General features: G+C 42.1%; 1 protein-coding gene across 1 annotated transcript in view; it reads right to left on the reverse strand.

Annotated features, from left to right (window-relative positions):
- faf1 (Fas (TNFRSF6) associated factor 1) overlaps window positions 1–23,166 on the reverse strand; it is a 100,373-nt gene that overhangs the window by 43,888 nt on the left and 33,319 nt on the right. The window contains exons 8-12 of the mRNA XM_029707252.1: window positions 14,528–14,614; window positions 7,528–7,623; window positions 7,309–7,435; window positions 7,152–7,215; window positions 6,965–7,046 (exon numbers count right to left, since the gene is read on the reverse strand). Of these exons, the coding sequence (XP_029563112.1) occupies window positions 6,965–7,046; window positions 7,152–7,215; window positions 7,309–7,435; window positions 7,528–7,623; window positions 14,528–14,614 (456 nt within the window). The remainder of the gene's footprint in view (window positions 1–6,964; window positions 7,047–7,151; window positions 7,216–7,308; window positions 7,436–7,527; window positions 7,624–14,527; window positions 14,615–23,166) is intronic.

A 23,166-nucleotide genomic window follows, 5' to 3' on the forward strand; every position in this document is an offset into this window, starting at 1 on the left:
ACACCATCATATGAGCGACAGATTCTCAGGACTCACTGACAACTAATTAAAAAAACAAACACTCACAAACATAAAAAGGTTCTCTTGGATGGTGTAGGAAATAAAGCTCTCGAAATTAAATAACTCACAAAATAAATTCTGACCCCCTACGTTCCTTACAAAACTCAAGGGGGTGATTTCTCAGGAGCTGTAGCTCCATACCAAAAGCAAAATAAGCACAGGCAGAAAAGTGAGGGAAAGTTAAAAGAAAGTTGTGCTATATTGTGGCCTGTGTAGAAAAGGAGTGGGAGAGCACTGCTGTGTTTGCTCAGCGATTAGAGGTTTAGAATAAGCTCCCCGGTTCCTAGCGGGAAGGAGCTTGGGGCTCATTCAGTGGCCCAATTGAACGCCCTGAAAAGATTAAACACTCATGCTGAGAAGACAAGCAAATGCAGCATTGAGAGTTTTTTTTCCCCTTCTCAAAAAAGATGAAATGAGACACACGCACACACCCTTGCACTCATTATCTTATACATACATGCACGTAGACGCACACACATTCGTTCCTCTGCTACTTGTTTTAAGTCTCCAAAAGGACATTTTCACAAACAGTAGGTTCAAAAACATACATCTTGTAAAAAGTGAACAACCCCTCTCCTATAATAACACCCAATCACCAACTCCCTCACTTAAACTGTCTTTCCCTCTCTTCTCCAACTGTTCCCTATCTTCTTTCACCTTTTGTAATGCTTTCCTTAGCAGGGACAAATCAACTGTAAAACCAAATTACTAGGTTCAACCTGGGCTAGAAAGTGACCCAAAAGGCCCTCTTTCTGGTGTGAATCCTCCCACCTGTTCACCATACAGAGGGGAGGAGAGAGTAAAGAAACTAGAGAAAACCGATCTGTTCTGTGAGCCAGACTGTAGTGATTTTCACACAGCACCCTGTCAGTGTTCACTTCTCAGTCACTCCGTCTGTCCCTCTCCTAATGTAGACTAGAGCCATGTGAACCAGGTAGCCGTTGGCCAGGAGCTGGGGAAGCAGAATGGGCTCAGCTCACATCCGGATGGTCTTTGTGTCCAGCCTGGACCGTATGATTATCTGCAACATGAGCAGGAATTCTTCTACACAGGTGTGCCACTGGGGGATGAATAGAATGACAACCGAAAGATGCAGTAGACCAGTCAGAATAAAACGACTCGCAAAGTTGGTGAAATGTTGAACTCATCTCATCTTTAACCACACTACCGAGACACAGAAGGTGAAATGCAGCACGACTCCAGTGAAAAATACAAGCATTTGTTTTGTTCTACAAAAAGTTTGTTGTACGGGTCATTAGAGGACAATGTGAAAATACACCTGCTTGATAAACGTGGCCCCTGATAAACACACTACCATATGTCATTTGTGCCAGCCATCCGTTTTCATTAGTCTCATTTAGTTTATGTGTTTGTGTTGTGGGAGAACGTTTTTAATTATAGCCAGTGTTGGGGAGCAGAGAAGCCAGGGGAAAGTGATCATCCACAGTAGCCCGAAGAAAAACAAACACTTCAAAATGAAGACCTCAAATTACTGCTCCCCTGCCACACACACACACAGAGAACACACATTCAGATCAATGCTTTAACAGATGGTAGGTACATGATTGAAACGATTGAAAAACACATTTTGTATTAATAGTAACCAGTTCTGATTTCATTTTTTTGAGGTGCCATAACCCAGTCAAAAAATGTTGTGAAGACAAAATAGCACACAATTGTCAAATAGAATTTAAAGCTACAATATGTCACTTTGTGGGCGACCTAACCAAATGTACATATAAATGTGAGTTATAGACATGTGAGTCTAAGACGCGGTAGATCTTCTCTAGGTACGCTATTCTATGCTCCCTGTTCTTCAGTTAAGTTCTTGCATCTTTTACTTTTGTACACCAGCTTCAAAACAGCTGAAAATAAAATATATTTGACAGTGGTTTAGATGGTACAACGATTCTCAACACTATACATTGTTTTGTCACATAAGCTGAAATTAGGTGAACTATTCGAATTGTTGCAACCAGGTAATGGCAGAAAGATCTATACATATTGCACCTTAACATAATAAACCTCAGTCTTTATACTCATGAAACTATAGTCAAAATATTCAGCTGGGCTTCAGTTCACCTGACTGGAACTGTTCTAGTAGAAACAAATAAAAACATTAAGACATTAAAATGAGATCACTTTCACTAGTGCAGGGAGAGATGGATGAAAATGTGTTTATCCATTCCCTACCCGTGGTATTGATTTCTCCTCTCTCCCTCTCATTGCTCTTTTGCTGAACTACGGGGGATTTAAGCGGATACTCGAGTGTGATAAAACCCTCACCCCGGCACTGCTATGAATTTTGATGTGTGTCTTTGTGTGAGTGAGAGAGCAGGGTTACTCCGATTAACCGCACCGTTAAGGGGATTTGAGGGGAGCCTTGGCAGTGATGGGTGGCCTGTCTGAAGGGCCTTACTGCTGATCCTCTGGAGGGCTCAGGGGCCCAAAGCATTTTCATTAAGGCTGGATTGAGGCGCATCGCTCCCTACAGAAACGCTTCATCAAATGTAGTGTTTTACTTAGTGATTAGCCCATCAGACATTGAGTGAGACAGATTCCTCTGCAAAATCTCTCCCTGGTCCCTCCTTCCCCTGAAACCTGCATCATACCAATATCCACTAAATGAACAGCTAGTTGCGATGACAAGAGAGGAGAGATTTAGACCAATTTCTTCAAGAGGGAAGAGGGAGGTGGTGCTGGTTGCAGAGGGGTGTTTCGGAAGTTGACACCCAATGGTCACATCAGTGAGTCAGATGTGTGTTTCTCCAGTCTCATCTCCTCCAGGGCTACAGAGAGAGAGTAGGGGGTCAGCTGCATGTGTCCCTTCATATTGGTTTATTTTCATTGACACAATGTACAGTCTCCAGCTGCACCACAGAGAGATCAACGGAGAGGGGGCCATACTGAGCTGGCTTAGGGAAGAGGATATCAGCTGGGAGGCAAGCCGAGCCTCTGCCTCATGGTCTAAAACCCCCCAAACATCTTGCTGTATTCTCCCATTCTAATAAGACAGTAATCCACACAAGCTGTCAGTTGATACAACCCTCCTTAAAAGGACAAAGCAGAAAAATGAAGAAGAATTGTGGGCTAAAAATAAAAGCGGCAGCTGTCATGATGAAAATGTAATGAGGTTTATGAGAGGAATCAAATGGTGTCTCTTTTTAAACAAGCACTCCCACCTTTAGATGTAAAAAAGAAAAAGAAAAAAAAATCATTTACAGTGCCTTCAAAAAGTATTCCCACTCCTTGACTTATTCCACTTGGTTGTGTTGCAACCCGAATTCAACACACACAATACCCCATAATGACAAAGTGAAAAACTGTTTTTATAAATGTTAGTACATTTATTGAAAATGAAATACATAATTTACAGAAGTATTCATACCCCTTTGCTATGACACTCCAAATTGTGCATCCAATTTCCTTGATCATGCTTGAGATGTCACTACAACTTGATTGGAGTCCACCTGTGGCCAATTCAATTGTTTGGACATGATTTAGAAAGAAACACCTGTCTATATAAGGTCCCACATTTGACAGTACATTTCAGAGCAGAAACTATACCATGAAATCCAGGGATGTCTGTAGATCTCAGAGATAGAATTGTGATTAGGCATACAGTACAAGTCAAAAGTTTGGACACACCTACTCATTGAAGGGTTTTTCTTTATTTTTACTATTTTCTACATTGTACAATAATGGCAAAGACATCAAAACTATGAAATAACACATTATCAATCATGTTGTAACCAAAAAAAAGTGTTAAATCAAAATATTATTTCAAAGTAGCCACGCTTTGCCTTGATGACAGCTTTGCACACTTGGCATTCTCTCAACCAGCTTCACCTGGAATGATTTCCACCAGTCTAATGTTCATCGCTGGTGTTTCTTGGCCCAAGTGTCTTTTTCTTACTTGGGTCCTTTAGTGGTTTCTTTGCAGCAATTCAACCATGAAAGTGCTCCTGAATGGCGCAGCGGTCTAAGGCACTGCATCTCTGTGCTTGAGGCCTAACTACAGACGCCCTGGTTCGAATCCAGGCTGTATCGCAACCGGCCAGGATTGGGAGTCCCATAGGGCAGCGTCATCTGGGTTTGGCCAGTGTAGGCCATCATTGTAAATAATTTGTTCTTAACGGACTTACCTAGTTAAATTAAGGTTAAATAAAAAAAAAATAAAAATGAAGGCCTGATTCACGCAGTCTCCTCTAAACAGTTGATGTTGAAATGTGTCTGTTACTTTAACCCTGTGAAGCATTTATTTGGGCTCCAATTTCTGAGACTGGTAACTAAGAAATTGTTAGCTCTGCAACAGAGCTCTGGGTCTTCCTTTCCTGTGGCGGTCCTCATGAGAGCCAGTTTCATCAGAGGGCTTGATGGTTTTTGTGACTGGAATGCAGCCAATAACTTAGAAAGTTTCTTCAAGTGGAAACACTTTTGATGACACATCATGACGTCTGACGAGTTCACACTTGCAGGGCGAGGGAGGAAGGAATTAATCTTTTTTTTTTTTAAGTGCTAACTGAAGGAAAATGTTTTATTTCTACAATTTCCAAAAGCCAATCAAACAAAAACATTATTACTTTTACGAGACGTGTTTGTGCATTAGTAGCACAATTTCCAACTTACTTACATTCGTTTTACTTACACTTGTATGTTGGCTCCATATTGACGGTTTAAGTTTTGGCAGACTTTTCTTAGCGCGTGTACAATCATTGCGAATTGAATTATGGGGAGTTTCAGGCCCTGAAGTTAACATAAATTGTACACTCGCAAACTCCATTACAAAAACTCCATTCCCTTGCTTGGCTAATCATTTGGACCGACGACAAATATGGCCGCGGGGATTCCCCCAAGGGCATAAGGCGAGGGTAAGTGGACGAGGGTGTGTCTTTTATGAGTTTGAAATGCAGCCATTGAAATTTTCACGACTGACTGACCTTCATGTCTTAAAGTAATGAACCTTCGTTTCTCTTTGCTTATTTGAGCTGTTCTTGCCATACTGTAGTATGGACTTGGTCTTTTACCAAATAAGGCCATCTTCTGTATACCACCCCAACCTTGTCACAACAAGTGATTGGCTGAAATGCATTAAGGAAATCAATTCCACAAATGAACTTTTAACAAGGCACACCTGTTAATTGAAATGCATTCCAGGTGACTACCTCATGAAGCTCGTTGAGAGAATGTCAAGAATGTGCAAAGCTGTCGAGGCAAAGGGTGGCTACTTTGAAGAATCTCAAATATATTTTGATTTGTTTAAACATTTGTGGTTACTACATGATTCCATGTGTGTTATTTCAGTTTTGATGTCTTCACTATTATTCTACAATGTAGAAAATACTAAAAATAAAGAAAAACCATTGAATGAGCAGGTGTGTCCAAACTTTTGACTGATACTGTATATCTGGGGAAGGAGTGTTGAAAAGTGGCCCCCACCATTGTGAAATAAATGTACAAAACATGGAACTATCCAGACTCTGCCTAGAGCTGGCCGTCTGACCAAACTGAGCAACCGGGCAAGAAGGACCTTGGTCAGGGAGGTGACCAAGATGGAAGCCACTGCTGAGAAAAAAGGCACACGACAGCACGCTTGGCATTTCCAAAAATGCATGTGAAAGACTCAGATCACAAGGAAAAAGATTTTGTGGTCTGATGAGACAAACTGAACTCTTTGGCCTGAACACAAAGCGCTGTCTGGAGAAAATCAGGCACAGCTCATCACCCGTCTAACAACATTCCTACCGTAAAGCACGGTGGTGGCAGCATCATGCTATGGGGATGCTTTTCAGCAGCAGAGAGGTAAGGATAGAGGGAACAATCAATGGAGCCAAATACAGGCAAATCCTTGATGAGAACCTGCTTCAGAGTGCAAACAACTTTAGACTGGGGAGACAACAGGACAATGCATACAGCCAAAGCAATGCTGGAATGGCTTCAGAACAAGGATGTGAAGGTTCTTGAGTGTCCCAACCAAAGCCCAGACTTAAATCCCATTCAAAATCTGTGGAAAGACTTGAATATTGCTGTTCACCGGCACTCACCATCTAACTTAACAGAGCTTGAGAAAATCTGCAAGGAAGAATGGGAGAAAATCCCCAAATCCAGATGTGCAAAGCTGATTCAGAAATACTAAAGACGACTCAAAGCTGTAATCGCGGCCTCCCAAGTGGTGCAGCGGTCTAAGGCACTGCATCGCAGTGCTTGAGGCGTCACTACAGACCCAGGTTCGATCCAGGCTGTGTCGCAGCCGGCCGTGACCGGGAGACCCAAGAAGTGGCACACAATTGGCCCAGCGTCATCCAGGTTAGGGGAGGGTTTGGCCGGCCGGGATGTCCTTGTCCCATCGCGCTCTAGCATCTCCTTGTGGCAGGCCGGGCGCAGCACGCCAACTTCATTCGCCAGTTGTACGGGGTTTCCTCCGACATATTAGTGCGGCTGGCTTCAGGGCTAAGCGAGCAGTGCGGCTTGGCAGGGTCGTGTTTTGGAGGTCGCATGGCTCTCGACCTTCGCCTCTACTAGCCCGTACGGGAGTTGCAGCGATGGGACAAGACTAACTACCAATTGGATATCACGAAATTGGTGAGAAAAAAGGGGTAAAAAAAATAAACTAAAGCCACCAAAAGTATTGATTCGGGTGTCAATATTTATGTAAATGCTATATTTCGGTATTTCATTTTCAATAAATTCGCAAAATTGTCTAAAAACATGTTTTCACTTTTATTATGGGGTACTGTGTGTAGATGGGCGATAAAAAAATATATTGAATACATTTGAATTCAGGCTGTAACAACAAAATGTGGAATAAGTCAAGGGGTATGAACACTTTCTGAAGGCACCTAGTATCATGTCCTGTTAACCTGTAAATTATACTACTGAGACCAGCTCCTCTACTGTTACTTACATCTCTGGCTTTGCCATAGAAGGCCTCTTGTGATGCTGCCTCCAAAGTACCAATGAAGAACACTGGATGACATTCTCCATACCTGCAACACACACACACAAAGGAGATTGACCCGTAAAAAAGAATGCAAGGATCTTCCACATCATTTGAGAAGCACAGGCCCCTTAAAACAATACTTAATACGTACCTTGTTGAAAATTCAGCAGTAAAGTGCAGTAAGGCATCACTTTCATTCTCACTATTCTCTGGCACTGCAGAGAAAAACGCATTAGCTTGATAACAATTAAATACCAAATCAACCTTTTTGAATCGAGTGGTAGCATCATGCTAAGTGAGGTACGTACTCAAGGCAGCTTTCCGACAGCCTGTAGAAGACCCCATACCGAACATCTCTGATTCGTCCACTCCAAATTCAGACGCATCCTCAAAGTCATCCCCCTCGCTGTCGCTTACCATGTGGACATCTGCGCACTGTTCAAACATATTCGCTTCAGTATTGTTGACCTATCAAACACAATGAAAAATGTAAAACAAAGCCAAATGTACTGTGTGTGTTGCTCTACCTCTTCTGTGGGCTCCTGGTTGTTGGCTGGTGAGGACCTTCGACACACACTGAGGTGATGGCAGGGGTAGCTGATTCCAGAGGCAGCTAGTGTCATCTGGGGACAGAAACATATTTTTTTTTTTTTTTTTTTACAATACAATAAAATCTGAATAAACTTACAATGCATTAACCTTCTATAAGGAGGCGTAAAGGCAGAAACAGATCCAAGTTGGAACGCCTTACAAAATACTCTTAAACTGGAAGAACTTGTCCAGATTGGCATTTTTAAATCACTGATGAATGATCTCGAGACTGATTCCCTGACCTGTCAATGTTTTTAATTAGCCGTTTTTGATTTTGTTATGCTCTTGTGAATTCTATGGTTTTTACTAGATTATTTGTAGTTTTTCATGTTGTTTGTCTGTAATTTTTGTAATGACTTGGTTCTGCCCATCTTGGCCAGGACGCTCTTGAAAAAGAGATTTTAAATCTCAATGAGTCCTTCCTGGTTAAATAAAGGTTAAAAAAATAAAATAAAAAGGTTTAGCATTCACAGATAAACCATTCCGATTTACTGATAGGATTAGAACAAAACATTTATGAGGAAGGCCAGAATAAAATGTACAGGCATGGTTTATGGACAACCTTCTAATTAAAGACTGGAAATGTCACCAACCGCAGCACTGGAGGGACTCATTAAAGACTTTCTATATGGCTGAACCCAATGGGATAGGGTAAAGATAGAGGCAGGGGCCATGGAAAGTGATGGGGCCCCAGTACCCATCTTTCTACCTGTGCTACTCACTAACCTGCTCTCCCTGAGAGTGTAAGGGATGATCAGTGTTAAATCGATACTGCATGTCTTAAAAGGCTTTCATTTTAAGTATGACAGTCTAGGGGCAGATGATCTGAACCTGACCACAACATCCTACATTGCCCACTGAAGCCAAGCGGCAAATGAACAAAAGCATTATTGTCAAAACCTAGCAGAAATAATCTATACTTAAAAACACTATTTTAGTCCGTTCATAATCAACGTTAGCAAGCCAACTCATCCACTACAGTTCAAATAATACAGTAAAAATGTAATTTACCTACTGGTTCATCATTTGAGAAAACAACCTTATGTTTATTGCAAACAAGTGCTATAGTGGCATTAACTGGAGATTTAACCCTAATGCCGTGATTGACACGGACAGACAAAAGGGAAAGTCCCTGGCCGTCAACAGCAGGGGGTGGCAATCTTTGCTATTGTCAGGTCCTCTAGCCAACAAAACCAGTTGGTAATTGTTGAATCAGGACCCGATTACATGTAATGGCAATTGAGTTTCAAAAGCAGAGTGACTGCTGGAGTTTTCCACATCTCTTTTAAAGTAATTCAGCCAGAGAATAGCGTAACTGCTAGTCCTCGTTGGGCACATGATTTGCTGGCTGATAAAAACATAACATATCCAAATATAGAGAGCCATCATTCTCATTTGAGCCCATTGTTAAATTACTGCTGGTGCTAGAAATAAGGTTGTATCTTGACCATTGTAAGTCAAATTACCACTTGCCCAACAGTTGAGGAAAAACAGCAGAAAAACAGTATTCCCTGGACAAATAAAGCATGAGCAATATCCTGCTGTGGCCCATAGCTATTTCCCTGCTGTGCAGCACAGGGCCAGGGGAAGATGCAGGAAAGACATGCAGCAGAAACAGCAGAGTCCGTGAAGTCATGTTACCATCTTCTTGTCATGGTCTTCCCATTTGGCCTCGTTAGTTCCGCTGCCCACACAGACACGACAGATTGTGTTTGTCTTTCACAACTAACTTAAAGCAAATGTACTTTAAAATAAAAAATATTAATAAAAAGAGGCAGGACAAGGCTGCCATGGCTGGGACAGCTAAGTGCAAGTGTTAATTAAAAGCATTAACACTTGCACTGAATAACACTGCAACGCCTAGGAAGAACACTTAGCAGAATTGCCTGACATTGTTCATGTAACAAAAATACTCCCACACTAATTCTTTAGCGGGTTAAGTATTATTGTATAATGGTACAATTCCTATTTTCTCATTAGCCAAGTTGATCTTATTAAACCAAATGGAAATATCCTTGACTATAAATTGAGTCGGGTTGCCACACTGTTGGTTTGAAAGAGCATTTCTAAACAGTGCTCCATAGAAAGCCAAGTGCTGTTAAAAAATTATCGACACAGGGGTTTGAGAGGCTGACCCCTTGAGCAGGACAGAGATGAGGGCTTTGAGATGTGAAGGAATGTCTTGCTCTTTTCTCTTGCCTCTCCAATCGAGTGGCAATCAAACGTGAGAATCTTAATGGCGGCTGAGTGGACCCCCTTGACAATAAGAGGTTTTCTCCAAGGCCCTAATATGTGTATAAATAAAGTTGATCACTTCCCTTGTCAATGGGGGACATTGAGGGGAGGGCCAACATGTGCTGAAAATCAGAAATATAAAGTTGAGCGGTCATCCAAGCCAAGCTTTAACCCTGTGCCTTCCACTGATGCTGCGGGACAAGTGCAGCTTCCCGGCTCTGTGGCGGAACGCTGCAGGGCACAGGGGAGAGGTTAACCCCCCCACTGACCTTCTCCTCCATCCCAACACAAAGAACAAGCTCCTCTTTTTTGGATTCTTTTAATTAACACTTGCACTGAAGCTTCTAAGCATTGGGGAGCGATGCCAGGAAATAATTCTCTCTCTGCCCCCCTTTGCCGCCTCTCTCTTTCCCGCTCTCCCTGTTTCTTTTTTGTCTGGGCAGTGTTTGGATTAGGTCGCTGGCTGTGAGTGTGAGATAATTATCACTGACAGCTGCACTGACAGTACCCAGAGCCCCAATACCACCTTGTTCAACAACTCTTTGATAAAGGGGGACAACGGAGCCTGAGAAAGAGAAAATAAAGACAGAAGAAAGAAGCACCACCCTAAACACCTGTTGGTCTCTTATAGGTTCCTCCTTGCCTGTTTACAGTATGTCACTCCTGATTAAGATCAGGGGTCCTGCACCAAGTGTTTGAAGTTCACATAGGCTTCTCCACAGAGAGGCATAGTGTTGAAGGGAAATGCATGCCTGTCTGCTGCTGAAATCAACAGCGGGGCGTTTTACTACTATGCTCACAGAGCAGGGGATCCAAGAAGTGACCGAGCTAATGAGGAACATTCTGGAGATGGGGGGGGGAGACGACTTATGCATTAAAGCCCTCAAAGTAACAAATGCATTTGGTCAGAGGGAGATGGATAGAGGCTGAGCCTACACAGTCTCTCTTTCATGCAGCGCATGTCCTCCTCACTGAGTCTGGCCCCACTGAATGTTACCTGAAGACAGCAATCACACAGGGGGCTCTTTCTCGGCTTATCACTGAGCCCTGTCGCTACGGCAACAAGCAGGCCCCAATAAGCCTGCAAGGGGCTGTCAACCAGAGAATCCATTAAAAGCCGGGAGAGGAGCCGGGCTCAGAGCCCTCAGAGTGACTGCATTAATACATTAGCAAACACCATGAAACACTGGATAAATGTCAGCAATTATGGCGGAAGAGAAAAAAGCAGAGTCTAATAAGGATGTCTCACTGTCTGTCAATCACTCCCACAGGTGCAGGATCGCTCTGTCAATCAGAATGGCCAGAATACTTGCCGCCTGGCTCGGCTTGTTTCCTCAAAGGAGTAGACGAAAGTGGTGGTAATAAGAAAGTCTCACAACAGATCAATCACCAAGGGAGTCAGTCAATGGCCCATTACCTCAAGCAACAACTGTTTCTCCACAATGTGCCTTTTGTTTTTTCAACCCAGCTAACCCCAAACTTTTGACTGCACTGCCCCTCTTTAATGATATTTCCACAGAGGTCGGAAAAAACTCAAATTGTGACATTATGATAATGCCCTTTTTGTGTAAGAGTCGTTTGGGAAAAAAAAAAAAAAAGGACAGGAATTTCAGTCTGTTCAGGTGAAATGTTTTTGGCCCAGATCATCAAAATATGATAGAATTATTCTGACCAATGACCAGTTATCTTTTATTTCCATATGTATCCTCCAACTTTCAAGGGGTACGCTCTAGAGCAGGGGACTCCAACATCAGGTGTGGAAGATTAGGGTTGGCGTGAAAACCTACAGGACTGTAGCTCTCCAGGAACAGGGTTGGAGAGCCCTGCTCTAGATTCTAGACAATCCTATCCGCCATTCAGGGATGTTAATGTAAACACATGATGACACTGGAGGGGCTCCCGAGTGGCACAGCGGTCTAAGGCACTGCATCTCAGTGCTAAAAGCTTCACAACAGACCCTGGTTCGATTCCAGGCTGTATCACAACCAGCCGTGAGTGGGAGTCTCATAGGGCGGAGGCGTCACACAATTGGCCCAGAGTCGTCCGGGTTTGGATGTGGTAGGCCGTCATTGTAAATAAGAAATTGTTAACTGACTTGACTAGTTTAACCTTTATTTAACATTTCAAATGGCAAAAGGAGGCTCAGGGAAATACATTTGAAAAAGTTATTATTTTCAATACACACACAGTGATTTAAAAACAATAATTTCAAGACTGCATGGGGGCTTTAAAGCATCAGCTTCATCATAATCTAAGGCATCATGGATATAGGCTTACACAGCCAAATGAGCATTACCCTCTTGTTTCTGTGGCCAGGTTGCTTGCATTTCCCTTTATCACCTTTTATATTTTCACATCCTTTTAATTTTTAGTATGAAATTACCTCACTGAATCACATTGCCAACCAAAACAAGAGGTGTTTCTTCCTGCTCCGATTTAAATTTGATGTAGGCTAACACTTTGTAGAGCAGTACATAATGAAGGCACGGAATCAGGGAGGTGAAGTACCAAAACAAAAAACTTGTTTCTCCACAGGTAAGCGCCTACCACATTTCACTTGTACCAAAAAAAAAAAAAAAAAAGTTGAGGATGATGATTTCTGAGTGTAAAGCACAATTATAAAATAAGCAGTAGGTAAATAAGTTAATCAATTAGCTCATCTCTAATTAGACAAATCTAAGCCTTGGATGTGAAAACTGTATTTTCAACCTCTGCAAGGCTTTAAATAAAAATGAGTCTGGGTAATTGGTTGCCAAAAGGCAGTGAGTGTTGGAGTGGCTGGCACAAGTGGTGCCCAGCTGAGCTTGTGAACTGATCTTTAACTCCAGAGATGCTCCAGCAGTGTACAAAACTGTGCACCACCAATACAAGGCCTGTTATCTAACAGTATGCATGTTTGTGTCGTTTACCAGTGTCTGAATTTTTATTTTATTTTTCCCATTCACTTGAACGTAGACAATCATTTCTGACATGGCTTAAGTTGGGTATTTAATTATAAAACAGCCTGGTGACAATAAAACCTCAAAGTTGGAACAATATTGATCCCTAAATTGAACAACAAATGATTACACTGTAAAAAAAGATTTCTGAATGAAAAAAGGCTGAGACTAATGAAAACAGAGCTAAGTAGTCATCGATTCTGACTCCTTAAATTTAATTTTAAACCCTAGCTGCCATGTTTATTGGTACAAATCCCCAGAGATGAGGCGGGGTTAATGAGATATGCAACGGAACAGCCAGGCTGGCATGCAAGGGCTTTCTCTGTAATGCTCAGAGACATTTCAATAAGGGTTTGGGCTGGAGAGGGCTAATATTGCAGTCAATGCTTTTAATATCTCCTCCCAGGAAACATGGGAGCAGTGAGCCACCTTAGCCAGGCTATGGCCAGGCACATGGCTATGACCTAAAGCCACTTTCTATTCATCCCCAAGCCACCTTAGAGCTTTGGTCGAGCCAAGACTCATTGACAAGCAGCCCACCTCATATTCCGGAATATTGTGGGTTCCAAAGGGCTGTGGGTGAGAAGTGATAATGTACACTTTACTGTGGTTTCAGGTTGGACTTGATCTCTGGGCTAGATTGCCTGTCTAAGGAAAGAGATGGATAACAATTAAATAGATCCATATCAGTGCTGTATAGGGTGTGTGGTTTGAGAGGCTAACTTTGGCCACTGCGCTTTACATTAAGGCACACAAAGAGCAAACAATTTAGAACAAAAAAGAAGTAGAACCTTTTGTCTCAGCCTTTCAGGAAAATAAACGGTTGCAATGTACGTATTTGCTTTGACAAGAGAGCAACCAAGCGAGACATAAAAGCTCCACTTAAAAACAAAACAAAAGACGCAGGGATTGTTAATTCAATTTGCCAAAGTGAATATTTGAATGTAGATGTAGATGGGAAAAGAGAGGGTTGCCATATGAACCACACAACATTTAGAGAACAGGTTCTCACCAGGTGACCACACCCTGTCCTACCACATCTAAAATAGAAATGTCATTGTAGATTTTAATCATGATCAAAGAAAAAAAAAAACAGTTCAGGGTAGTAAAGAGGATGCCACCAAATAATGTAATAAGAGGTAATACTTTAAAACAACAGCAAAGATAAAAGTTGAAGAGTCAACAGAATGTGTACGGAACAACCCAGTTGCACAATCATCCATAAAATTAGCATGGGAACATACAAGCTGTCAAAAGAAAATCGGGGGGGGGGGGGGGGGGTCGGAGTTCATCAGGGCTTCGTTTGAGGACCGCTTCTGATCACTTTGACTAAATTTAGCTGAATGGCTGAACCGTGACCCCGGGCGGGAGAGGTCAGTGACACTCACTGATTTGAGCTTTAATGTCCACAGATAGAAGGACCCTGCAGACTGTCCTGACATCTTAATTAGTTTCTACATCTTACTTTTAGACTGGACAGATGGTTTCAGCAGTGAAAACATTTAACAGTTTCTCTCAAACCGAGATTCACTACATATTGTAAAATAATAGGCTTTTGTCAAGCCTTCATGGAATAAACTTTAACCCGGGCCTTTAACCTTCTTAAATCAAAATATATTCAGTAAATGAAAACATGGGTAACATATTTTCCTAATTTATCTAAGACTGCTGGTGAACAGCAGCTATAAGGGCCAAAGACAACATGGAAATGGAGTGGTGTTCCCAAGTCCAAGCCTGAGAGACATGTGTTTTTGTTCCTTACCGAATCGTCAGATGCTGCAGCAGGCCAGCCCTCCCATTGTTGGTGTCGCACTGGGATGTTTGTCAGGTCTGAAACATTCCTTTTCACCTGGAAAGACAAATGGCAAATAGATTTAATAATTATCATTTAAGATTAAAACATGAATACTTTTAATGGAAATCCTGAAGAAAATAACTGCAAATATCAGATAGTCAGCCACACACACTATAGCACCACAGGGAATAACAAAGATGGAGGGAGGGCACAGGGCATTGGACAGAGAGAAAAAGCCCTGTGTTATCTGCATTCCACAGATGCCTTGCTTAATACACAGAAACAACAGAACCACACTCTCAAATGAACAGTATTTCTCTTCTCCCATTCATGACCGGTGTATCTGCACTTAACATTCCGTGCTTTTAAACAGTTAGCAGCGTCCCACGAGCACCATGCTCCGCCATCCCTGCCCTGTTAGTTTAAAGCCCAATGCCAGCCTGATGTGCGCAAGGCGTGGGTGATCAAAGCAGGTGTCGGCTGAGTGCTGGATTCTAGCGCATTACCCCTGCAGAATGCACTACCCTGCGGGGGTAGATACTGATGCTGAGCAAACTGGCCATTGTGGTGGAAAGCTCCCTCCACACACAGCCAAATCCTCCCTCCAACACTCAGAGGGAGAGATGTATCCTTGCCGAGACGGTGGTCTCGTGCCCATAGATGGAGTGCTTTTTTTATGTTGAATAAAAGTCTACAATTATGCAGACGAGAGTGTCTGTGTTGAGGTCTGTGTCACTTGGTAAGAAGCAGACCAGCCTGAAAATGCCTTGGTAAAAGTTTAGACAATGCGTGGCTGACATGGGATCACGATATTCAAACCTCATTCTCTCCTCTCTGAAGCAGGACGCCAGTCCCAAACACACACATGCACAGTGCTTTTCTTTATGAAGTGGAGTGGGGTCAGGCCCGGGTGGCCAGTGTTATTACAGAGTGTAATATCTGTGTTTGACCAGAGGGCTACAGGGATTTCTCCTCTGAGCGCTGACCGACAGGCAGGCATAAACACTAGCGCCCAGCTGTAATTAAGCGTCTCCAGTCAGAGGTTAAGGCAGCCTTAGAGAAACAACAAACTAATGCCCATAAAGGAGGTCCTGATGGCTGCAAGCTAGAAACAGCACCTTAACCAAAACCTATTCTATCAGAGCAGCTATACGTTTATTAGCTCAGATTTTACTAGACGCACTACAATCTCCTGCTTTAATGAAGGGTTTCCCTACCACAACGTATCCACATCCTCTAACACATGCATAGTAGACAGAACAGGAAGGCGAGCCTCAAAACCAACAAAAAAGTTGACAGAACTGTGACATGCAAAGAAAATGGCTTCAACAAAGTTTCTAAAATTAAGATACACAACGTGACCAAAGGTATGTGAAAACCTGCTCGTTGAACATCCCAAACGTGTTCGATGGGTTGAATTCAGAGCTCTGTGCAGGCCAGTCAAGTTCTTACACACCGATTTCGACAATTGGAACCCCGACCTCACTAAATGTTCGTGGCTGAATGGAAGCAAGTCCCCGCAGCAATGTTCCAACATCTAGTGGAAAGCCTTCACAGAAGAGTGGAGGCTGTTATAGCAGCAAAGGGGGACCAACTCCATATTTATGCCCATGACATTTAAATGCGATGTTAGATGAGTAGGTGTCCACATACTTTTGGTCATGTAGTGTATACACGTCAGTCGATAAAAAAAGTGCCAAAAAAATGTATTTATTGAAACCGTAATATCAACTGGTTAAATAAGATGGCGCAACGCAATCTTCAAAAGGCAGTAACCTCAGCAGTGGCGCTTGCTTGTAGAAGCCTAGGGATGTGTAACCGCATAACAAAATAAGGCTAATTTAGCAGACAAGACACCCATATTTCCTCAGCCCTCACAGTCAAGACAATTATTTTATAGTAAAAATGAAATGAAAAAAGAAAAGTTGTGATGCACATTTTACATCTGGACCAGTTAAACTCTAAAAGAATGATCATTTGAAACAGGGTGATATACAGATGTTCAATTTAGAAAATTCTGCCTGTTCTTTGACATTTTCTTTGGCCTATGCTTAATAAATCTGATGAAAATACGCTCTGTCTTTATCAAACCAATGTTTTTGGCGGATTTTCAGTGTGGAAGCGGTCTATGTTTAGGGGGGTTATAGCCTAGGATAACCAATTCTAAATGGCTCTAGCAGTTAGCAAAGTAGCCACAGCGGAAAATGGACAGGACTCAATTATTTCAAAACTGCAACTCGTTGTTGGAACACATTTTCCTACTTCAACCAACCAGTCCATTTAGAATGTGATAAAACTGTCATTTGTCAAGGAATGTAGCTTGTGTGTACCATTAGTTATGCGTTTTGATAGGCATTTATTTCTGTAGGCCTAACTGGAGCTTGTGGGCGCACTCTGCACACGTGTGTGTAGGGAGCAGTTGGAAGGCAATTGAGTGAATATGAGACTGAGGGGGAAAAGTAATTTAGGAAGAAGAACTGTGTGATGCTTGGCTTGGTTTCTTTTTTTTGTGACCCGCGAATGCACATGTACAAATGGAATGCTAGTCAAAGCAAATTAACTAGGTCTTCAAGACAAAATTTCATTTGCCTGTTCGGGCAGCCACACAACGCACATCCACCAAAAATGTTAACAGTATTTCTGGTGAAAGATGGAAATTTGACATCCGTTCAAGTACTCATGCCCATCCCTAATTAGGAAAGATCTGAATGAGCAATTAGGCTAATTATGTTTGCTATATAACAACCATCTTGACCAATTCTCTCTGAAGCTGCCCTAAAATCAATATCAACATAAGAGGGATTCCTTTTTTATCAATATCTGGCTAAATAGAACCAGCATTAACTATTCATGATGATTTTATGCCATCTATGTACTACAGCCTTTTGCTGGGCATTCCAATTACAAATCTCATTAAAACTCCAATCGCCAAGCTCAGCTTTCACCAAAGCAACCTACCATTACCACTGCTGACCAAAGCGATATTACAATTCACTTTTTAAAAAAGCCCATCACATTACTAGTAAGGCCAGTTAGACACATACTCTGATAACAGTGCTGTCTAATGCTGCCCCCTGTCTGCCAGAGAACTGTATTCACTTTGAGAGCAGCTTGATTAGGGTCTCACTTCACCAGATACTACATTACATAAAAATCACACACAACTTGTACCATTTCTTAACATGTAGCCCAATCCACTTTATGTAGAATGTTTAGAATGGTACATGTAAAGAAACGGTACAAGTTCTCAGATTATCATATTATACATAAATATCTGGGCATATGGATTGATGAAAAGTTATTTTAAAAAGCATATGGATAAATCAGTTAAGTTGAGAATAAAAATAGGCTTCTTTAGAAATAGACTATGCCTCTCCATGAACAGGAGAAAACAGATAATTCAGTCAACTTTCCTGCCAGTGCTAGGCTACAGTGACACCATTTATATGAATGCAGCTGCCACTACACTGAAACCATTAGATGCAGTTTACCACAGCACATTTCCCTTTATTACAGGGGACAGGTTGAGTACACATCATTGCATCCTATATCACAAAGCAGGCTGGCCCTCTCTTAAGTATCATAGATTGATACACTGCTCTCTTTGTTTATAAAGCCCTCTTGCAAACTTCCGCCATAAACTTAGTTCATTGTTAAATTCCAGATACACGAGTCACCAAACCAGATCACATGGATAGCAAACTATAAATATACTTCACAAAAATATAAAAAACCCAACGTGACAATTTCAAAGATTTTACTGAGTTACAGTTCTTTAAAGGCAATCAGTCAGTTGAATAAAATGAATGAGGCCATAATCACGACTGGGAATACAGATATGCATCTGTTGGTCACAGATACCTTAAAACAAAAAGGGTGTGGATCAGAAAACCAGTCAGTATCTAGTGTGACCATTTGCCTCATGCTGCACGACACATCTCCTTCGCATAAAGTTGATCAGGCTGTTGATTGTGACCTGTGGAATGTTGTCGCATTCCTCGTCAATGGCTGTGCGAAGTTGCTGGGAACTGGAACACGCTGTCGTACACATCGATCCAGAGCATGAAACATGCTCAATGGGTGACATGTCTGGTGAGTACGCAGGCCATGGAAGAACTGGGACATTTTCAGCTTCCAGGAATTGTGTACAGATCCTTCCAACATAGGGCCATGCATTATCATGCTGAAACATGGGGTGATGGCGGCAGGTGAAAGGCACGACAAGGGGCCTCAAGACCTTGTCACGGTACCTCTGTGCATTCAAATTGCCATCGATGAAATTAAATTGTGTTTGTTGCCCGTAGCTTATGCCGGCCCATACCATAACCCCAGCATGGGGCACTGTTCACAATGTTGACATGAGCAAACCGCTCGCACACACGCCATACATGTGGTCTGCGGTTGTGAAGCCAGTTGGACTTACTTACAAATTCTCTAAAACGATGTTTGAGGCAGTTTATGGAAGAGAAATTAACATTAAATTCTCTGGAAACATCTCTAGTGGATGTTTCCAAACTAGGCATACTTTGGTTACACAAAACAAAAAGGACAACGTTGTCATAACCTAGAGCATTACATTCAGATAAACATTTTCTATTGCTCGATCATTAGCCAGCTTTTGACATTCTTTTAAAATTAAGTTATGGTCGGCATGGCTTGGAGTTGCTGTGGTAGTTTGTTGCGTGAAACAGTACCCATATATAAAAAGGTCTTCTTACCAGATACAATTAAAAAAAAAAAATGTTAACAGGCAATAGTCATTGGCTTTAGTGTTGTATTGGTGGACATATCTAATAAGTAAAATAATTTGAAAGGTACCTTAGTCTGGTCCAAAATTACATGGACCAGACCAAGTTGAATTAATATTACACTTCTGTACAGAGAGCCAACCTAGCGGATTAAAATGCTTGACCTCCAGATGAGTACGAGGGGACAGTTGAAGTACAACTCTCACGAGCATGTTTTGTAGCTGGTCTATAGCTTATTCTTTAAATGTTTAGGCATGTGCACGCATAATCAAAGTGTCACTGAACTAGCGCACCTGCCAGAGTCTTTAGTTTGTCACTATCAAGATATTTTGAGGTCTGAGCTAGGAATGAAATGCTTTGGTTTATCTTTGTTAAAACCTTTAGGGGCATAGTTTCACCAGTCAAGTACTTATCCAATTCACACCCAAGGTCGCTGACTGAAGTTTTTGGTGTTACCACCGAGTTGCCCACTTTGGCACTAAAATCAGGGGATCATGCAAGCTTTACTCTGGAACCAAATAAGATGGATTCTGTTTTTCCAAGATGCAGAGAAAGTTTGTTATCTGAAAGGCATTTACTGATATTGGATAGCTCTGCACTAAGGAGCTCTGTGACCGAGGCTTTGTTCTTATGGGACACTAGTAGAGTAGTTACCCGCATAAAAATAAAAAAATTACGAGAGCAGTCTGATTTTATCGTTAAATGTACAGTAGGAAGAGAAGTGGACCATGGATGCTCCTCTGCGGGACTCCACAGCTGATCCCTTTCGCACTAATGTTTTCCATTAACATCCACCATTTGGTCCTGCGGTTAAAACCAAGGGCTTTTATCTTGTAGCGCATGATACTATGCTCAACCGTGTCAAACGCCTTGTGCAAATCCACATTCCACAGAAATGTCCCCGGTCAACATCTTTCTAGAGGTCCCGTTGATCTCGATGGAATTAGGTAAATCTGCATTCAGTTTTTTTTTGCACCCGTGGATAGAATGATCTGCAGAGCTCTCTGCACCTTGATGCTCTGGAGTGGGGAAGTTGTTAACGGAGGACCTCCTTGTTGAAGAATGGGATTGCATTTCTTAAATTGCTTGCAAATATTGGATGTTAATATTACATTGTATTTGTAAATGTGAATTTTGTATACATGCATGGCTCCCTATGCAAAAGACGCCTTGGTCTCAATGGGATTTCCCTGTTAAAATGTAAATGTTTAAGTAATAACAAAAGGGCTGTGACTAAAGGTAATAGCAGTTTAAGAGACGCAGACAATGAAAAAAATTGTTTAATGTGACAAATGTTTTAAGGCGGTGTCATTTGACACAAGGACATAGATTGAAAATGAATTATCCACTGTAATAACACATTTTAATAACTTAACAGAATTTATAAAACACACAGAAAGCCCTTCCCTGCTGTTAAGGCTGAGACCAGCATGCACTCGATATCACAGTGCTTGGGCAACATACACAGAAACATTAATGATCAAATCATTCTAAATGCCAAGTACTAGTAATCCTTGGCTGGAGCGAAATCAAAGAGAAGAAAAGGTTGCCGTTAAACAGTCACAAGCTCTCCAGCACCAGATGCTGTTCATTCAGTCACTCTCTCCCCCTTTCTTTTCTGTTCTCCGTTCCTCTCTCCAGCTGCAGAGTAGAAACGGCAAGGGCTGGAGAAATCCCCTGGACAACTCTTCTGATCACAGACACTCCAGACCCATCGGCCATCACTATTCTACCCACCACTTTCCTGGCAAACATTTGCGCTCCAGCTTAGCATACCCCCACATTTTGGCTGTGAATGACAATCAGAGCCCCCGAGGCCGAACTGTGGCGAGCGAGGAGAGCAGGGAGCTGTTCCCTGGGAGCCACAAGGCAAAGCCAGAGCTTTTGGCAAAGACAAACAAGAGGACAGGACTCTCTCCCCATTGATATGCATAAGCAGAGACCATCGGCTGGTCTTCAACTAAGACAAAAGAGGATGAGAAAGATGGTTTGCACTGGGCTCCCTATGTGGCGGTGTTGGGGACAGAATGGACAAAAGGGGGCTGCATCTTTGAATATGGTGTTGCTTCTTTGTTGCGTTCTTATTTGATCATTCAGATCACCATCATGACCGCAATACAATCCCTTACATTACAACTTTTACTTGGCAAGTAAATTAATAGACAGCCAACTACATATTTCCCCACACTACTTATTCTAAGAATTTTATTGAGTTTTATGAAGTATTCCAAAACCCTTTGATGTTCTTTAGGCCTGGAACTTGACGATACAAATAGCAGTTTTCCACCTGTTAGTTTATGAAACATCACCTGCATCTTTCATTATGTTCTACACGTTTTGGTGCAAAAAATAAAATACTAAATAAAACTGTCAATGACCAAACAGTAAATATGTGCCCAACACGCAGTGAACCACAGATCGATGTACGGTGGTAAAGGTGCTGGGCCTCATATTCTCTTTTGGGGAACAGAATGCCTAAAGACAAGCATGTGGGAGGACATGGAGGCCTGTTTGATTCTGCTTTGTCCCCTCTCCTGCTCCCCCACCAAGCTACCAGCCCTCTTCCTCTTTTCTTTTCCCCCTTTTCACAACAGGGATCCCTCCCCAGTGTTTGTAATCCCAGCAGAAACACTTAAGGTTCACAGTGGGTGCTCATCAAAACCATCTGCCTGAGGAAGGGGAGAGGACACCCTTACTCCGCTGCTGCTGTATTAATCTCTTCAATTAGCACCATTACAAACCCGTAAAGTAGGCTGATTACAGTAATGGTCACCAGCGCCATACAGGCAGCAACACCAAGAGCAGGGGACGCTGGGGCCCAGGAAACCAATCTAAGCGATGCACCAGCAAAACACAATAATATGGTCCGTCTGCAGTCTGACTAATTATGAGACAGAAACAATAACCACTGGCGCTTTGGCGTCGCTAGAGTCACCAGTAGTGGAAATGCTGCCTTTGACATGAGCAGAATAGAATGAAAACAACTTTACCACAAAGGTGATACATTTGTATTATAATATCATCTTGCAGAATGTTTTGTGCCTTGGGACTGTCAGAGGTCATTGCCGACTCAACATACTTACTTGGTCCCAACAAACTTTTGATTCAAACTTCAAAACGGAGCCTACTCCCCGAGTGCATTACGTACCCCAATGTCGCTCTCATTGAAGAGAGGGATTTCAGCGACACTGTCAGTCCATGGGGAGCTTATTACACTTAACGTGGACAAGACTACCTGCTGTGAATAAATAATGTAGCCATTTCAGATTGCTCTGCATATGCTATTAAAACAAGAGAAAGAGGATGAGGTGTGTCCTTATAATAGAACACTTTGTTTTAGTCCTCTGAGCTAACTAAGTGGAAACACTAGAGGCTAAAGCTGCAACGGATGAAAAGAGAGCAACTGCATTGATTCCCCTATTTTTTTTAGCAGTGGCGGTAATGGTGGCCATCCTATTTGTATTTATCAAGGGTCGCCAAGCAGAAGCTACTCTTCCTGGGGTCCAGCAAAATTGAGACATATAATGTTATGTAATATTTTATAACTAACACTTTTCCTAACACATTAAGTGTTGTCCTCTCTAGCATTAAGTGCTAGAGAGCAAACTATGGAAAAGACGTGTTTTGTTAGAGCTCTGCTCAATTTTGAAATAATTCATATTAATTTCTCACCACCTATAATTTCAAACATTGTGGCAATATGACAAAAGGGAAAAGGCACCAAAAAAAGGGGGCCCTAAACAAGAATTTGGATGAGACAGACAATGAACCGATTTCAACATGGTCGACCCACGAGGAGTTAGCTGAAGATGCTAGCTCCCAATAGCTCCCAACAGAACCTACCCCAAGTGACCTACC

The sequence above is a fragment of the Salmo trutta genome, chromosome 22, assembly GCF_901001165.1.
Source record: "Salmo trutta chromosome 22, fSalTru1.1, whole genome shotgun sequence".
In the NCBI taxonomy this organism is placed as follows: Eukaryota; Metazoa; Chordata; class Actinopteri; order Salmoniformes; family Salmonidae; genus Salmo; species Salmo trutta.